The 17,735-nt window shown below is 41.2% G+C and overlaps 1 protein-coding gene across 6 annotated transcripts in view; it reads right to left on the bottom strand.

Annotated features, from left to right (window-relative positions):
* The window catches only part of LOC117770310 (ras/Rap GTPase-activating protein SynGAP-like), a 32,658-nt gene extending 18,126 nt beyond the window's left edge, over window positions 1-14,532 (bottom strand). For 3 of the 6 annotated variants that reach the window (XR_004615371.1, XM_034599618.1, XM_034599616.1), the window contains exons 1-4: window positions 13,258-14,532; window positions 10,090-10,190; window positions 2,239-2,327; window positions 1,647-1,792 (exon numbers count right to left, since the gene is read on the bottom strand). Coding sequence is in view for 5 of the 6 variants with exons in the window: in XM_034599618.1 (XP_034455509.1) it covers window positions 1,647-1,792; window positions 2,239-2,327; window positions 10,090-10,186 (332 nt within the window). In the remaining variant the exon portion in view is untranslated. The remainder of the gene's footprint in view (window positions 1-1,646; window positions 1,793-2,238; window positions 2,328-10,089; window positions 10,191-13,257) is intronic. The other 3 variants (XM_034599617.1, XM_034599619.1, XM_034599621.1) reach the window with 3 other exon arrangements.
* Window positions 14,533-17,735: the final 3,203 nt, after the last annotated feature.

A 17,735-nucleotide genomic window follows, 5' to 3' on the forward strand; every position in this document is an offset into this window, starting at 1 on the left:
TGACATGGTCAAGGTTTATTAATCCCTCAATATTTTCAGAACCTACAATTGAAACACGTTGAGCTGAAGCTCTGGCGTTCATCGGCACTGAAGAGCTGGAGCTTCATCATTATTATTAACATTAGCTTTGTTCATGGGGAGAGAATATAATTGGGAAGAAGAAGAACAGGGCAGCTTTTAAGAGACACCAGTTAATTGCAAATGACGAGCACTAATCGGAGGCCAGATTTAATGCTGCTCAGAGATACAGCAAATCGTCCGGTTTAAGAGCCACAGCAGAATGCAGTACGTGGAAAAGGCTTTGGTAAACCGACTTGGCAGCAGAGGTAGAGCGGCTGTGCTGGAAAGCTAGAGTGTGAAGTTGGACGGCGATGGTTTATAGCTAAGTCAACTTAACACTACTGAGTGAATTAGGCGTGTGTGGGCAGCACTGGAGGCAGGCTGTGAAGGCAGCTGTCTGAGGCAGTGGTGGACGGCATAGTGACTGAAAGACAGAGTCACTGTCACCCCAACAACATTGAGCTTCCTCCCCATCGTCCTTCAGTGCAGCCTCCACAAAACCCCTCGGGTTAACTCTTTTTTTTAAACTTTAACTGGGCTTCTCACTCTTTATTTTTAGAACTAAAAGATTTTCACATCCTTTGCTAAATGACACATTCCACATCTCTGAGCAACGGACATCCACACCTGCCCTAAAAATGTCTATTATGCATCGTGGTGGGAGGAAAGTGAACTGTCAGCATTATGTATTTTTTGACTTTCTGCCTCTCCCTCTCTACGTGTGTACTTGTCCCATGTGTGCGTCATGACTGGATTGTGTCAGGACAGCATAACATTTTGAACACAACGCAAGCAAGATTCCTGGGGGATGTGACCCCACGTCAGAACACGAAACAAGAGAAAGCTCATGAGAGCGTGTAAAGATGCAAAATATTTCATCCTGACACGATGATAGAAATCACACTGATGAAATAAATGTATGCATAATGTGAAACTGGAATCTATTACATTTTAAACTTAAAAATACAATGTTAGCATAAAAAACTATAATGTTACTATAATGCCTTTTGCCTGCTGTACTACTGCACCCACATTAGCATGTATGAAAATCCTTCTTCATGCACAATTATAAGCACAACAACATGACACCATTTCCATCATCTGTCTTTTTCTGCATGGAGTTGCCATATTCTCTCAGGGATTGTGTGGGTTTGATCAAGGGTGTTGTTTTTTTATCTGTGTGAGCTCAACACAACACAAGCTGTAACAGAACAGGTACTGAGACTGACTTGTGAATTATACATGTTTATAAAATTGGAAATTAGCGGTTTTGGGGATTATTTTGTAAAGAAAACAAATCCACAATACAAACCACAAGGAGACGCATGATTAATAGCACCCTTGGCCTTTTCATAATGTGTCTTGGCTGAACTGCGAGCACTTAGTCACTCAATGGGTAAGAATATATTTATTACACTTGTAATAAACTGGCAACCTGTCCGCAGCCTTTTGGCTTGGCTTCTGCCCAAAACATGCTGGGACAAGCTCCAGAACCCCCACGAGTCTCAGTTAGAATATGCAACTAGACTGGATGAATGTTATTGCCTGAAATTATTGGAATGCTTTGAACCGTGAAGTTTAATTACCTCTCCTGGTCGGCACTTCGAAACCGGGGCAAGATCATCTGTCGGAAGCTGCTGGTCCGGTCCAGTTTGGGCTGGCTTTTGGCCCTTTTGATGGAACCCTTCAACCTTCGATTGAGAAAACTCTGAAAATTCAAAAACAAACCAAACTACAGATAAGATATATAAGAACAGAGTAAATACACAATGTTATTCAAAACAACTTGTATTGAACAAATGTTTTTATCCTAGCTCTGATCTAACTGACAATTTTAATCATTAAAGTTTCATATTATTGTACTATTTTCCCCATCTTACTTTTACAGTTCTGCCCTATTGCTTTTTCAATATTTAAACTGCTTTCAAATGTTTTCTATTGCTTGCCTTGATTTCCAAGCATTATTAAAATCCTACATAATTCAATGAAAATACTAAAATACAAAACAATGTACATGGAAATGTTCTTCTTATCAATGAGTGAGTAAACTCTAACTTAAGCATTACAAATATTGGCTTTGCTTCCCAAGTAAGAATTGGTATTTTACAATATCAGACTAAAAAAATACAATCTATACATTTTTCTCTGTGAAATGACAAAATAAGACAAAACACTCACCGGCTGTCTGAAGGGCTGTGGGGTGGCATTTGGAGGAGTTTCCATGCTTGACTGTCTTACAGAGGCAAAACTTGCCCTGCGAGATTGGTCTATGAGGAAAGAGTGCCAAGAAAAAAGGGTATTAATAAAAGTGAAATCCATAGAAAATTGTTCATTCTAATCTAGATAATATAAACAGTTTTTAATTTGTATCTGTATCTGGTTCCAGATTCTCTTTAAACTACAAACAGTACAAATCAATACAGTAAAAAAAAAACGTGATCAGAATTGCCAAAATGTTCAGTTTTCGTATGAACTCTGCAAAGTTAGCCCATTATTTTCAGCAATGGTATCAAGTCTCTTATCTTTAGCTTATTCCAGCTCACAACAAATCGAGCTTTAGGCACAAGATGGAAGATAACGATGAAAAGGCAATGCTCTCATGCACAAATCAATATGTCAGAGTTTGGTTTGACACTTTCGGAGCAAACTGGACTACGCTTTTGGAAGAAAAGGTCAAAAATGTGTTTTTCAAAAGAAATTCCAAATTGCTAAAATCATTACCTTGCAGCCGCTTCGGACACAGACAAAGGGAAACAGCATCAGAAATCATGACAGAACACACACTGATCACAAGCAAGCTACCGACACACCAACAATGCAGAAGAGAAGAAGAGTCGCCAATGAGGACAAACAGCCACAGCTTCAAAACAACAAGAAAGAGCGACGCCGTGTCTGGAAGAGACGTGTGTATTGTCTGAGAAAGAAGCTATTTATGACGATTCTATTGGAAAAGACTTCTTGTGTCAAGGTCAACGAAAAAAAATGACGCAGATGCTGATATGAGAACTCTACCTAACTAATCTGAAGAGGAAACACTCATATGACTCATCTTCAACTTTACAGCCTTAGTCTGACTTGAGGCCTGTGCAAACTCTGGAACATGGTGATGGATCTATAAAAGTATGAGCAGTAATCTTAAGGGAATCCGACCTGATGCTGCCTCCATATGACTGTGTGCTGACTCAGAACACGGAGCAAGGACCATAAAGATAGTGAATACTCCATACATGACTCAAAAATACTTATCTTGCCATACAAGGACCAATAGAACCCAAGAGGGGCTTTACAAACGGCAGAATGAAGGCAAATGTGATCGTGTCCCTCCAATCACCAAATCTAGGAGCAGATTATTTTGTAGTACAGTACGAAATTCCTCCCTATTTCCTACGTATTTGTTCTATGTCCTCGCCTGGTTGACTTGTGAATCACTGCCACATTCACATGAGTAATATGTTTGATTTAAAGGGGTCGTTTCCCCCCTGATAGAGAAACCAATCAGATTTTACAAAGGTAGGACGAGGACCATTCTTTAACCTACCAAGTAACATCTGATTGTTTCTCTATCAGGGGAAGACGACCGTCCATGAACCGTCTTTCAATATAGCGAAACTAGCTAAATGGTAAATGGTATATTTATAGTGCTTCTCCAGTCTTATCAACCACTCAAAGCCCTTTACTTTACAATTCACTTTCACCCACATACTTTCATCACACGACATTCATTCACTGTCAGCTCAGCCGTCAGGGGCACTTTGGGGTATAGCATCTTGCACAAGGACACGTCGGAATGCAGACTAGATGAGTCAGGGATCAAACCACATACTCTCTGGTTAGTGGATTCCCTCGTGGACTTCAGCCACCCCTAAGCTAGCCATGTACAAAGATATAGCTTGATATGAAAGATACGGTATGTAGAAGGATATAGCAGTGTATGAGTGTAGGTAGCTAGCTGGCTATGTAGCTCTGTTCGTGAGAAATGATGACGAGAAAATGGGGGCAAGCACAATATAAGTGGTTCTAAGCAGAGTTCTAAAAATAACAACGTGTAAATCGTTATGTTTGATCAATGTGAAAAACATTCAGTAACTTCCGGCAAATCAACATTTTTTATCAGTGAGACGGATAGATCACTCGCTACCAATTTATGACTTGGGCAAAACATAACAAATTATCCTCTATCTTAATGAAATCAGATAATATGAACATGATGTCAGGCTGAATTGAAAAACTGAATTTGACTCAGCTCCGGGTTTGTGATGACAGCAGCACAAGAAGCAGTAAAGCATGTCTTAGGTACTTAAGGCCATAAAGGATATTTCAGCCATGCTTATACAAGGGGGGTGCATTTGTATTTGATATATATTGTTAGGATTTCATTCATTTTCTTAAAACAGCTGGTTGTGTAATCAAAACCGCGCGTCATACATTTGATCCTTTGAAACGGAGCATAACAACATTAACTCCATAGGTTCATGTCTGAAAGCTGCATGTGATCAGGTTTCATGTTGATATTCACCCGCCGCTGCTATTTCTGTCTGTGATTCATCTGTTGGGGTCATTTTTTTTTTTTTTTAATCGCCCATTACCCACAAAGGAGCTTTTTTTCCCCTCCTTTGCTACAGAGAATCAAGACACTCTGTCATCCTCTGATTTCCCTGCTCCCAAAGCCTGTAAATAGGCGACTCTCCAGGTTCTATTCTGAATCCCAGCTAATTGTTTGGTATCCATGGAAACAACTCCGAGGGCTTCTACTTGAACTGTAGAAGATATTGGCACACAACCGCACAGTAAAAGATGATGAAAAAAGTAAAACGCTGCACCAGCCTGCGTCTCTGCAAACACGCGAAACCGATCAGACCTGTCGGATGCCCACAAGAGGGAATCTTCCTCAGCTGGTGGAAGATTTTCAGCCTCTTTTGTGTCTCATGTGGGTCTGAAATCTGACACTTCACTGAGGGAAGACCTACATCCAATTGATTGTAGGATCCTGGCAAGGGAAGATTTAGCATATTTCCAATTTTAACATAGCTGCCACTAAATACCTGCGACATGAAGGGCCGTAAGTAAGCGTATATATTTTAACACACAGATGAATTCACATGGGCAATTCTGAATGTAAATTGCTGTCAGGACGGAGTGTGTGGGTGGCAACAGCCTCTAGCTAACTGAGATACAGAGGGAGAGAAAGACAGAAAGAGGAAGACTGAGTGGGTGTTAGAGAAACATACTCAACCTTTACAGTATCACTCTCTATTAATACATGTTTGGGAACTTTGTTTTTAAATAAAGTGAATAAAATGACCTTTTTCACAGGATCGGACACAAATTTGATGCAGTATAATTAAGAACTCAATGTGCCATCGCTCAGAGGAAGTGATCACGACATAAATAGCCCTAAAAAGAAACACACACAAACTGTGCAATTGCTTTTAATAACCATGAAATCTCACGGCAGCTATTCATTCAGCAAAAAAGGTGCTCAGTGAAAACTGATACCAACTTATCATTCAACCCATCGGTACAGTCATTAAAAAATCATTACTGAAACTGCACTCGCACCGATCTGATATAATGGATTGGTTACAGCTCCAATACTGGGAATCACCTATGACGAGGCTAATCCCCAAATACATATAGAATAGAATAGAAGGATTTATTGTCATTGCACAAATTAAATTTGTTGTGCAGCACCTAAAAAACAATATGCGTACATACATGCATTCCTGCACACACATCTGTTTCAGGAGGCCCTGAGCCGCTGCGTCTCTCCTCCTATAGTCAATTTCAACAACTAGAATGTTTAATGAAATAGAATCCAATGTCAAAAAAGGTGTTGGTTGAGAGAGTTGCCAAAGTCATCCGACAATCCAACGAGGTCGAAAACCTTATAAACATTGGGCAAAAATCACGGGACCATAAAGAATCAGTAGGATTCATCCTCTGGTCACCATGGAACCAAATTGAAATCCATCCTATAGCTGTTCAGATATTCAAATGTGGTGGACTGGCCAACCTATAATGGTCAGAATCTAAAGACTGCACATGGTTTTGGATCAGTGCTTTATATCAAGAAATAGTAATAGCTGAGGTATCGGGATCAATATCAGAGGATGAAACTTGAATTGGTGCTTTTTCCTTTTAAAAAAAAAAAGAAAGAGTGAAGATTGCTAGTGAACAAGTGTTCACACATATTACAAAACAGTTCTCAGCCCGGCACAGTGTCACTGGTCTGGAAAGTTATTAGAGAGTTTCACTGTGTCCTCTCAAGTGTCATGTGGGGGACAAAGGAAATACAGCAGCATGGCCAAATTCTTATAATACTCTGTGGGTGTTATACAATGGACGTTTCAGGGTAGTCGGTTAGTCCAATTAATTTCCTTTTAAAAAAAGAGTCAATAAACACGATATTGGAGAAGAGTGACCTTATTTTTCATCCCTTTATATTTCATTATGAAGAAATATATGAATTTTCACCAGATAACATCAATGACATGTTTGAGTTGATTTGCCTCACGACCTACTTGACATTATACACCTCTCTGTCACTGTTGTTCATTCTCACATCATGATAGCGATGCTGAAATGATAAACTGCGCAGCCCCAGACATATTTCAGAAAATCCATTATACTGATGTCACTCTGCATCTCTAAGAAAATGGAGAAATAAAAGAATTGTCACTTGCATTTTTTACTCATGATGAGAAACGTCACTTTTTATGCTACTAAACGAGGCTCTTTGATATCTGTCATATTAATTCAGTTTTTGTGTCCCATGTATTATATATATATGAGTTTTCTCAAGTGTTGAGCTTTAATGTACAAAATGCTCATCTCACTGCATTGAAGGTGGGAGCTGACACTTCAGACTTGAGTGAGCGAGCCTGATTTTATTGTGACTGTCCGGCCGGCGAGGTTTCCAGTCCCAGACCACGCAGACAGGATCTTGTTCTGTCTGACTCTGGAGCATCTGACAACGAGGAGCTCTCTGGTGACTCACAGACAGACCTGCCGGGGCAGATGTCGCGCTCATGTCATATGGAAGTCTCTGTAATTGCCATATTCCGACTAGTAAATACTGCTCATGTCAACAACCACCTGGTAATTAAAGCTGGGAAATTGCTATTTTTTTCCAACAGCACCAACTTGTCCGTAATAAAGTCAATATGTCATGGTGGCCCAACTAAACCCTAATTTAACTACTACAAAATCTTCCTGTCATAGAACTGTGGTTGAACATGTTGACAAATTAATGCAAGTTCATAACCTTTGGAAAATATAATGACATCTATATATCACAGCACAAGTTCTGCCACTAGTAACATGATGCTGAAGCAAAGGCTCATCTTTCATTTACTTCAGAAAGTTCATGGTTTGTATATACAAACTTAAACAGATTAAACTGTTTGACAGTTTAATCTCTTGCCATAATGTTTATAATTATCTATTCAAAAAGTTATGTTGTTTCTATCAAACTGTTTCATTTCAAATATCTATACAAATCAAGAGGACTGAAGGCATTTGATGGTGCAGTTAAAAACCTATCTTAAGCAAGCTATATACTGCAGTTACGTGCATTTTCATTCCATAATTTTTGTAGCACTACAGATGAATTGGTCGGCCGATATAATAATGTCTTCAAACAGTCAACAGTATCAACGTTTATGATGTTCCATAAGTAGCAGATTGGACCATAGAGATGCCAAAGACAAGTCTCGGTTAATTATAATCAATAAATTACCTGAATGAAGCCCAAACTTCCAGCTCAGTTAATACTGAGTCACTGTTAAAATGTTATGTTTACAATAAACATTAATATTGGCCATTAGATCATTTTCATTTTGTTTATCCTGAAATAATAATGTTATCTGTCTCAAAAACAATATACTTTAAGCACCATTTTTATTCTTTCACGATTCCACAGTTTGTGACATCACCACATTTATAATTTGAGAATCATTTAAGTTCACTCTGATCTCTGCGTGCGGGATGAATAATTGTTTTTGAGTATGATAAAGGAGGAGAATTCAAACTCAAACAGGGTGTTAACTTGCTCTATAAATGATTAGACAAAGAAAACTCATTTTCACAGGGACATTTTCTGAAGTAGGAAGGTGTTTTGGAGAAAGATGCGACAGAAGTTTCAGAGGAGGACGTCCCGACTACGCAGCACAAAAAGCACAAATCTATTTGCACGAGGGGCAAGTGAGAAAATATGTTTTCTTGTATTTCAGGTTGAGTGGAATCTGCGACTACAAATTCAGTACAGCCCATGGACAAGTGCAGAATGTTCATTAACAGTGAGCCGTCCAAACAATCAGCCTGCGTGACTGACAGGAGCAGAACCTCGCTCCATCAACCTCGTGGCTCTCTGACAAGCTGCCGGCATCGCCCGGGAGGTTTGACACGGTTTGAGCTGGAGCAGCGGTTTACAAAACACGGGATTACACCGGAGACGCCGGGCACACGGAGAGTCAGCTGCTAAATGGAATGAACTCCTCTCCTCTGCCTTGTGATTTCAAACGCAAGGTGAATAAACATCAGGGCTATTGTTTGTTACAGTTAAACTGCTTCTTGACTGCAAACATCGAGGAGTTAATCTATTCAGACTTACTCAATTATGCATCCTACATAATGCATACGCTTACCAGTGATTTAATTACAAGATGTTTAAATGCAGCAAATAGGCTGTTGGCTTTGCGCTGGTAAAAGTTGAGCAAAAATATGTACATGTGAGGCTTCTGACTGTTTTCAGACCCACTCTGGTGCTATGTTTAGAAACAGCTCTGTAATCAAGTAAATGTAAGATGCACAGAAGAGGTAGAGCTGCAGCATTTGAAAGCAGAGGTGGGTGGAGGGGTTGAGGAATCAGGGGCAGTGTGGGCGCCAGGGAGCCACGGGAAAGAACCTGCGATCGGCTCGGAGAAGCTGACAGATATTTTTGGGAGGAAAAGAAACGGAAGGGACTTGTAACATTTCCTCAGGTTCAAGATTATTGAACAAATGCAAACACTCTATAAGATGTGAACAAGAACAGTAACCTGAATAAACAATCTGAAGTTGCTCTCCATCATGTTTTTTTTCCAGCATCCCTGTCTTCATCTCTCCTGCCTCTCGCTCTGCCTGTGTGTGAGCCAGCCAAGGGGAGTGTGGCCTAGTTACCATAGGAACCTGTTTGTAGTTTGTGCACTAATCTCCATCCAACTACCTTCACTTTTAGTAATGTATTTATAAGCATTATTGCTGAGCCGGTAAATGAGCAAACCCAGATTAAAGGGATGGAAATCTGGGAAAATCTGGGGATCAATCAGGAGTTTGAGGCTCTTATCAATGACTGAGGCGCTCCTGGATTATATCATCACATCACAGTTCACACCGAGGTTATTTTCAACCAAGACTTCCCCAACAGAATTAAAACCACCTCGTTTGTTTCAGCTCAAAACAAAAAAGACTAAATGCTCGAAATCAAACGACAGCTTTACACGCTGCGCAAACCAACAGAAAAAATGATTCCTCCTGCCGCCCCTGGAGGGAGCAGAAATGGCTGCTTTCATCTGGGGAAGTGAAAGGCACAGAGAGGAGGACGACTGGGAGAGTATCAAAGCTGGAGTGAAAGGCAAATGGTGCTATCAAACCTAAGGGATGTCAAAATAAAACTCTGGGAGTGTGACAAAGCAGGGCTCAGAGGGCGAGTGTTGCTCCGCTGGAGGATTGAGAGTAAAAAAAAAATGATATTGACGGTACTTGTAAAGCTGTAGAGGAGTGAAAAGGACTGGAAAGCCACAGCAGAGGAAAGGGAGCAGAGTGGCACAGGCTGAAGTACGTGTCAAACATTTTCATAAACCATTGGCAACGGTGGTGTCGGTGGATTTTCGAGAGAAAAACAGCGTGTTAAAGGGGAAACACATAAAAACATATACAACAGAAAAAGAAATCTCATCGGACCACGACAGACTGGAGAAGCTGGGACGTCACAGAGAGCAAAGCGGACAGTGGAGGAACGTTGACAGATCCGGGGCTAAACCGACTCACTTGGGGTTAAAACTCCAGGTCCGCCACAGCAAACCTCCGCTTGACCAACCAACCCAAACTGACTCTGATGCGGCAGCCACGTCTTTGATGTGTCCATGCAGCTATGTGGCAAAGACAGGTTTTTTTTTTTTTTTATATTTACGACACAACAATGAACATGAGTAAAAAACCAACACAAGAAAAATATTAAAAGTGTTTGAGGATAAGAAATAAACGCTGAAATGTGAACATTTGGTTTGGCTCATTTTTACAAAGGAAACAAGGTGAAATGTTACTTGTAGCTTACATTTTTTAAATATATAGTCACACCTTAATTTCAAACACCATGGATAAGACATTTGGAAACATGCAGGTCTGGGTAAATGATCAAATTGTATTGCAACCACAACGAACTGGCCTTTATAGACTCTGAGACTAAATGTCACGATGCTGCCTAACCACAAGCTGTTACTATGATTAATTGATAAGCTTTCCTACAGGCACATCAGTGTGTAACTCTCAAGTCTTCAATTCCTTATTCTCTGAATGGGCACTAATAGGTCATTAAACAGCCATTACATTAATCAATCCAAACAGGGATGTTGGCAAAACATTGAAGATATTTATTCTCTCGTAACGGGAAGCAGCCACGTCCATTTACGATTAAGGTCCCATATTGTATAAAGTGAGATGGCCGTGTCTTATTTGATTATAAAGCAGGCAGGTGATATATAAATACTGGGGAAGTATCACAACACTCAATGCACAAAGACCAAATTCAGACACTATGTCCTTAACTTTGTGATGTCATTAAACAGTCACCACCCTCTGCCCTCAGCTACAGAGCTCTGAGGTTCTTCTGATTGGCTGACCGACTTTTTGCGGAGCTCCAGAGAGAAGTTGTTAAACTCCACTGTGTGTTTTTTTTTGCAACGTGTGAGGTAAAAGGTTGTTAGATTATGTTAATTGAAAACAGAGGCTCAGGATGGACAATTACCAGAATGATAATAATACCTGATGTTTTCTCTGTTGGGTTACTCCAAAAAAATAAGCATGGGTAAGCACTTCATGGCCTGAGGCAAAAGAAAGCAATATGAGAAGATTTTGGGCCAGAAGCTCACTGACAGGCGTTTTCTCTTTTTTTAAGGGAACATTCAAACAGACTGACAAAGGCTTTCTGTCCTTGGCAGCAACAGAAAGCCCCTCTGTGCATTTCATTGAAGATGGCTGAAGAGCGGCAGAATTATGAGGGAAAACTTGGTGTTGGAGGAGAATCAGCTCTTTGCCAGCTGACAGGCTCCAGCCTGACAACTGTGGCAGAGCGGCAAAGACGCCAGATTCTCACCACTTCAGAAAATTAATAAATGTCCACGACTAAAATAACAAATTCACTCCATGAGGAGATGTATGAGAAAGTCGTTCTCCCACATAGATGGATATTTCATATGGAGGAGGACGAGGAAATCCTGCGAGGGGCAATGAGTCAGAGTGAGCCGGACTTATCTTGTTCCATCAGATGTGCAGCCTCAGACATTTCATTAAGTGTCGCTCCTCTCTCTGCACTGCATTATAGTTTTTATCCCTTAAGACATCACAGTATCTTAACTGTACAATCAAATAGACGATGAAGATGGTGGACACCTTTCGTCATTGCTATGTTATCAAGTGTCTAAGCTAGAGCTCGACCGATATGGATATTTGGGGCCAATGTCGATACTGATATTAGGGAGTAAAGAATTTCCAATACCGATTCTGCCATAGTATTTTAATCTGCCCATGAATTGTCCATAGATATTAATTATTATGTTAGTGAGGTCATTATATTTGATTTCAGGTTGCTATAGGCACAATAGAGCACAATTAGCTTATAATGCTAATTGGCTCATTTTGTCTGTTGATTAAAGATCACTGTCCCTATCAGATAAACAGATCCATCACCCGATATGTTAAGAGTTAAAGTGTAATAATTGTGACTAAAGCACAGGCGATTTGAATTTTTGGGGCTGATGCCACTACTATATAGTAATTTGGCAATGATTCCTAAGATGTCATTATTAAACCTTCATGATAAAGAAATGTTATTGAAGTAGTTTAACAATATCGTTTAATATAAAATATTGGCAAACACCGACACTGATATGTACGTGAAAGGCTCATATGTGTCAATATTATCGGCCAAACAATATATCGGTCGGGCTCTAGTCTTAACATCATCTGATCTTTCCTGTTGAGATGGAGGAAGCTGGGGAAGGAAAACGGTCACACACAAAAAAAACATGACACCAGGTGATGTCCTTTTATCTGTTGCTCCAGAACAAAGTCTAGGGAAACACTAATCTTTATCGTAATCTTATTTGAGAGGCTAAATAAACCCTGAAAGTCCTGTTTTGTCTCTTTTACTTTTTTTCTAACTTAAATAAAATGAAAGAAGCATCTCGTCAATATCTCATTATTCATATCCGAGCTCCCAGAAACTCCCCTGTAGTCTGTGCAGGTGTTCAATGCACAACACCGAGGGGGAGCTCATTAGCAAACTGCAGGTATCGGAGAAATCAGTGCTGATTCGAGAGTAGTCGACCACGAACCTGACACTTTCCTTAGTCTTCACTCAGTGTGCCATCATAGGTTTGAAATTTCTTATCCATTAACGTACGTACAAGATGCAACTTGGCATAACTTATAAAATTAACTAAGACACTCGGCTAGCTTTTTTTTTGCTAACTTAATGGCACTACATAAACTTGCAGGTATTTTCGATGCCACAAAATTGCATTCATAAAGAAATCATTTACAAATGGGCATAAAATGCATTTTATGTCCTCGGCAAATTCAGCAAGTGATGCTGACGGCCTCGTATCCTGCAAGAAACGTGGTGCGTAATCAGAGCTTCACGTGCCGGAACCCTCCATAAATGGTCAAACCGCCCGTGGTTACATTTCAGTTTTAAAATGTACACCCAGTGTGATCACCTGTCCTCTGTGTGCAGCTGTATTGGACACTTAATGAAAGCTGTTATACACCATCCTGCCTGAGCTGTAGACTACTGGAAGCTCTAAGGTGGACAACCAGCTCAAACAGCTCATGAACATCTCCAGGCTAGCTGACTCTAACGCTTCACTCGGACATGGGGTATCTATCTCTGAAATACTTTTACGTTTTGGGGCATGGAACTCAGATTCCCACACTTACCCAAAATCTCAGGACTCCCTGGTGACGCAAACTTGACAACTTGTTACATCTGTGGTTGCAGACTGAATCCCGTGGGGGTTTCCAGGGCACTTGGGGACAGGGGCTGAGGTTCCAGGTTTTACTTGTAGAATCAGTTTGTGCAGACCTGAGAGACGGCTTCCAGATGAAGGCCGGCGTCGTCCACCTGGAGCTGTATTTCAACCATTGGGCCAATTTGTTGGGTTCAAAGTGGGCGGCTCCTCTCACCTAAGCTGCTTGTGTGTCCATGCACGTCAGGTGTGAATGAAAGTGTCAAAAGGATCCCTTCTTCGTTTTTTTATTAAAATCACCTTCAGCTCAGTCCATCACTGGAGCCACAGCTTGTCCATCATCTCCGTGGTGCAGCTCAGCAGCTCTCCTCTGCTTCTCCTCCCTCTCCTCTCCCTCCGCTCCCTGTCCCTCCAACTCTGTTGCAATCCAGGAACTCGGATGTGATCCCAACGCAGCTTCCTCGGTAATAAAGACACTCTCCTGCGAGGACGGCTCTTGTCATCTTACTTGTTTGTTCTGGGCACATGTGACTTCAAACGGCCCCTGCCTCGCTTCAGTATCTGGCCATGATGGGAGCTCCTGTCAGGCGCTGGAGCTCTAATGATCCACGGAGCCAATTAGTTCATCCTCTGTCACTTATATCTTACATTTAAAACAAAGCGCACGCATTGTGAGTGGCTGCACCCACGGCCCCCCCACCCCCCTCTGCACGTTAGCGATGAGTGATGTTGAAACGAGGATGAAGCCAACTCTGCGCAAGGCTACCGCACGGCGCGCGCACTAAAACCAAAAACGCATCCAAAATAAACATCCCAGAGGTTATTTTACAGGCGGAATGACGAAGATGTGCAGCAGCAGCATCTCCACAATACCTGCCACATTTTTTGGGGGGGGGGGCTCCTTGTGTCTATCTCGGTTGATTTAATCTCGGAAAGCGTCGGTGCTTCAGCCTGCGCGGCGCCACCACGTCCCCAGAATAATCCACAAATTCATCCCGGGCAGGTGGATCTGGAGCCGGGCGCGTCCTTCACTGATCGCTCCGTCCGTCACACCTCATCTCCGTTTAACAGCAGTGCGTGAAGGAGGCGGAGGAGGAGGTGGAGGAGGAGGAGAATAAAAGGCGCTGGGTAAACGTAGTAGTCTCTCCCTGGAGGGCGGAGATAGCGCGCGAGATAGAGAAGAGAGAGAGAGAGAAACCACCGCCTCCGAAGGCAGCAGCAGCAGCAGCAGAGTCCGCCCTGCGCTGCTCCAGCTCTGGAGTGTGTGACAGCCGAGCCCGGACCCACCGCCCACTGCACCGAGCCATCACCCGAACAAAGTTCACTGAAGTTACTTCTGGACTGCGGAGAGCGAGTAAAACGCATCCGGAGGAGGAGGATGCACTTTTAATCAATCACGATGCCGAGTTTGCAGAGTGAACTTATTTTGAAGAGGTGGGGGAATGGATTTAATATTTCTGGGGTTCCATCAGGACAAACATTTTGATGTGTTTTAAGCAGCTGCGAGGTGCATTAGTGACAAGTGATTAAACAGCTCATTCTATAGCTGGGACTAAACATTTCTGATAACAATGGCACCAGGGACCCACCAAAAGACTCTGGTTCACTATGTAGGAATGGGTCTGTGCAGGGCTGGGACATAAGACAATATCAATACTTATCGCAATATAATTTCCATCGATGACAATATCAATAAATCTTGATTTAGTGCACAGAGTGAAGGTAACACATAATCAGAAGTGTTACATGTTTTGCTGTTTGTCAAATGTTTGTCATTTCATTTTCTGTCCATAAAAGAGTTTAGAACCATAAACTTCCCTATGGAGCAAAACTCACTCTTCAAACTTAAAGCTTTCGTGTGTAGAGTTTAGTGACATCTAGAGGTGAAGTGTCATGTTGCAGCTGAACACCCCTCACCTCACACGCCCCTTCCAAACATGAAGGAGAACCTGTGGTAGCCTTCAGCTGTCATAAAAACTCATAAGGTGTTTAGTTTGGCCTCTTTGGGCTACTGTAAAAAAAAAACATGGCGGCCTCCATAGAGAGGACCAGCTCCCGATGTTAATATAAAGTATTTAAATATAAAGGACCCATTCAAGGGTAAAGAAAACAACAAATCGTACAATTAAGATGAAACACACTAGTGAAAACATCACTAGGATGATTTTATATTCAATTTCTTTTTTTTTTGCTTGAGGAGACATCAAAAAGTTGTATCAATACAAGTTAAATGCACATAAAGAAGCTATAGTATACATAGTCCTATTAGTAGAGAAATTCAGTGTGAAGACAGTTTTTTCTTGCTGAGTTGAAAGTTAGAATGTACACACTTGATTTGACTAACGCAGATTGCTGAACGTCTTTGGAGCTCCTGCCTTTTTTTGCACAGAGTTAGACGTTCGATTTTTGATTTCTTACATGGGTGTCCTGCGAGAAGGCATCGCTTAATGGAGAAAGAGTAAAACTCTCTCAGTGCACATGGTCCTTAATGGCGCTCAGTGACATTTTCTCTGTTGAAAAGAAACCTAATCGCCCAAATGTAGGAGAGATCTGTGTGTCTGCATGACTCATTTGGATTTTATTAGTCTGCACCCAGTTTTATTCTGGTCACTGAGAAAATGCCAGTCCGACAAAACTGTCCATTTAGGTGGAGAAGTGTGGAGGCAACAGCAACGTCTCTGGTCGAGAGGGTTTTTATTTTGATATCTGCTATTTGTGAACATGTTGCATAAATGTGTATCGCTAATTGCTAAATCCCGAATGTGTCATAGATCATTCCGTGGGCTTGTATATATACATATATAAAAACAGAATTACATAAATCCCAGATAATGGAGGTGTAACCCAGTTATGTTTTTTGTCATAAGATCACTAACATGATGATAAACTGTGGGTATGAAACGGTGGAAGAAATGAGTAATAATGACGTTTTTTATTTGAATAAAACATTATAGGCTCAATCTAAGAATAAAATAAAAAATCTTTGTGTTCTTTGTTGCGTTTACAGACTGTGATGTGGCTGTATTTCATGTGGTTAAAATACTTCAGTGATTTTTCTTCAGACATTTTCATTTCACTTGCTGGTATGAAATGAGCAGGTTTGACAAATCGCACGGGAAAAGGCTAAAATCATGTTTTATTACAGTTTTTTCAAAATCCTAACTGGGGACACTGGGTGGCACATGCAGTCCTCATAAATGCACCAAAAATATAAACTGGAAATGACACAGCTCCACTCTTTCACTCTCAAACCTCACTCATTCACTCTCACACACACATAGTCAGAAACAGACTCACACATCGCCATGGAAACTGATGAAAAGAAATAGCTGGTCTGCAAAAAGAAGAGACTGATGATGAAGATACAGTATTAGAGTTTGGAGGCTCAGCAAGAAACAAATTCACGGAATAAGGAAAATATTTAACATTTAAGGCCATCCGTCATAGAATATGTAACTAGATATTATATTCTTTTTAAATGAGTAAATAATGATGCTCATTTAAATATTTCAAATCCAAAATCAACAGCTTCTAAAGTGTTTGCAATCCATCTTAACATTTTTTTTTTTTTACCAGTTTATTGCTTTCTTTTCAATTAAATTACAGCCTATTGTATATTTAATATGAGTAAGAGCTGGAGGAAACTGCCCGATGCAAACAATGCAAATGTGGCAGGAAGGACTTGAGCAAATATGAAGGAATGAAAGTTGCGCTGGATGTTGCAGATAGCAGAGCAGAGAGGGTGGGCAACAGAAGAGGGGAGAGGACAAGGGAAGGAGTACAGCACAGTACACCACCTACACTCGTCTCCATGGCAACTACCACACGAGAACGAGTGATAATGCAGTTCCCTCTCTTCCTATTCTGAAAACTGTTCACTTGGTACCATATGCACTGTGCACTATGTGGGAGACAAAGCGCTCGGTGTTCTGTCGGCGCAGATGATGTGAGGAGTGTTTCAGAAACGTCAAATTAAAACACTATACCAGCCTAATGATATAACTTCATTCATTTCATTCGTGTATCCACCAGAGACATCGGCTGACACTGAATTCATCATCATCGCTTTAGGGGGTAACTTGTTTTTGTTTTTTTTTAATTAATGTGTTTTTTGTCTCCTTCTTCACCGAAGCCAACGGCTCAGTGTGTGGGCAGCGGGCGCTTTTAAAGACGCATCGGGGTTGATCGGAATTGAAAAGGCACAATAAAAATAAATACATTTCTCCCAACGTGGTGCCTGCTGCTGCTGGTGTGAATGTAAAGCGACACCATAACAACTCCGCAAACCCCCTTTTTCACATGGTTTTTTTTTGCGCAGCGTTGCTCTTTGAAAATCTGTGTCCCTCAGACTGCGAGGACCTCAGTGTGCTGAACACAGGGGTTGTTACTGTGAAATTATGTGACAACAATCGTGCAGAGGACATGGCACGAACTGTGCGTGCAGCCTGT

This window comes from Hippoglossus hippoglossus, chromosome 11 (genome assembly GCF_009819705.1).
Source record: "Hippoglossus hippoglossus isolate fHipHip1 chromosome 11, fHipHip1.pri, whole genome shotgun sequence".
NCBI classification, from domain to species: domain Eukaryota; kingdom Metazoa; phylum Chordata; class Actinopteri; order Pleuronectiformes; family Pleuronectidae; genus Hippoglossus; species Hippoglossus hippoglossus.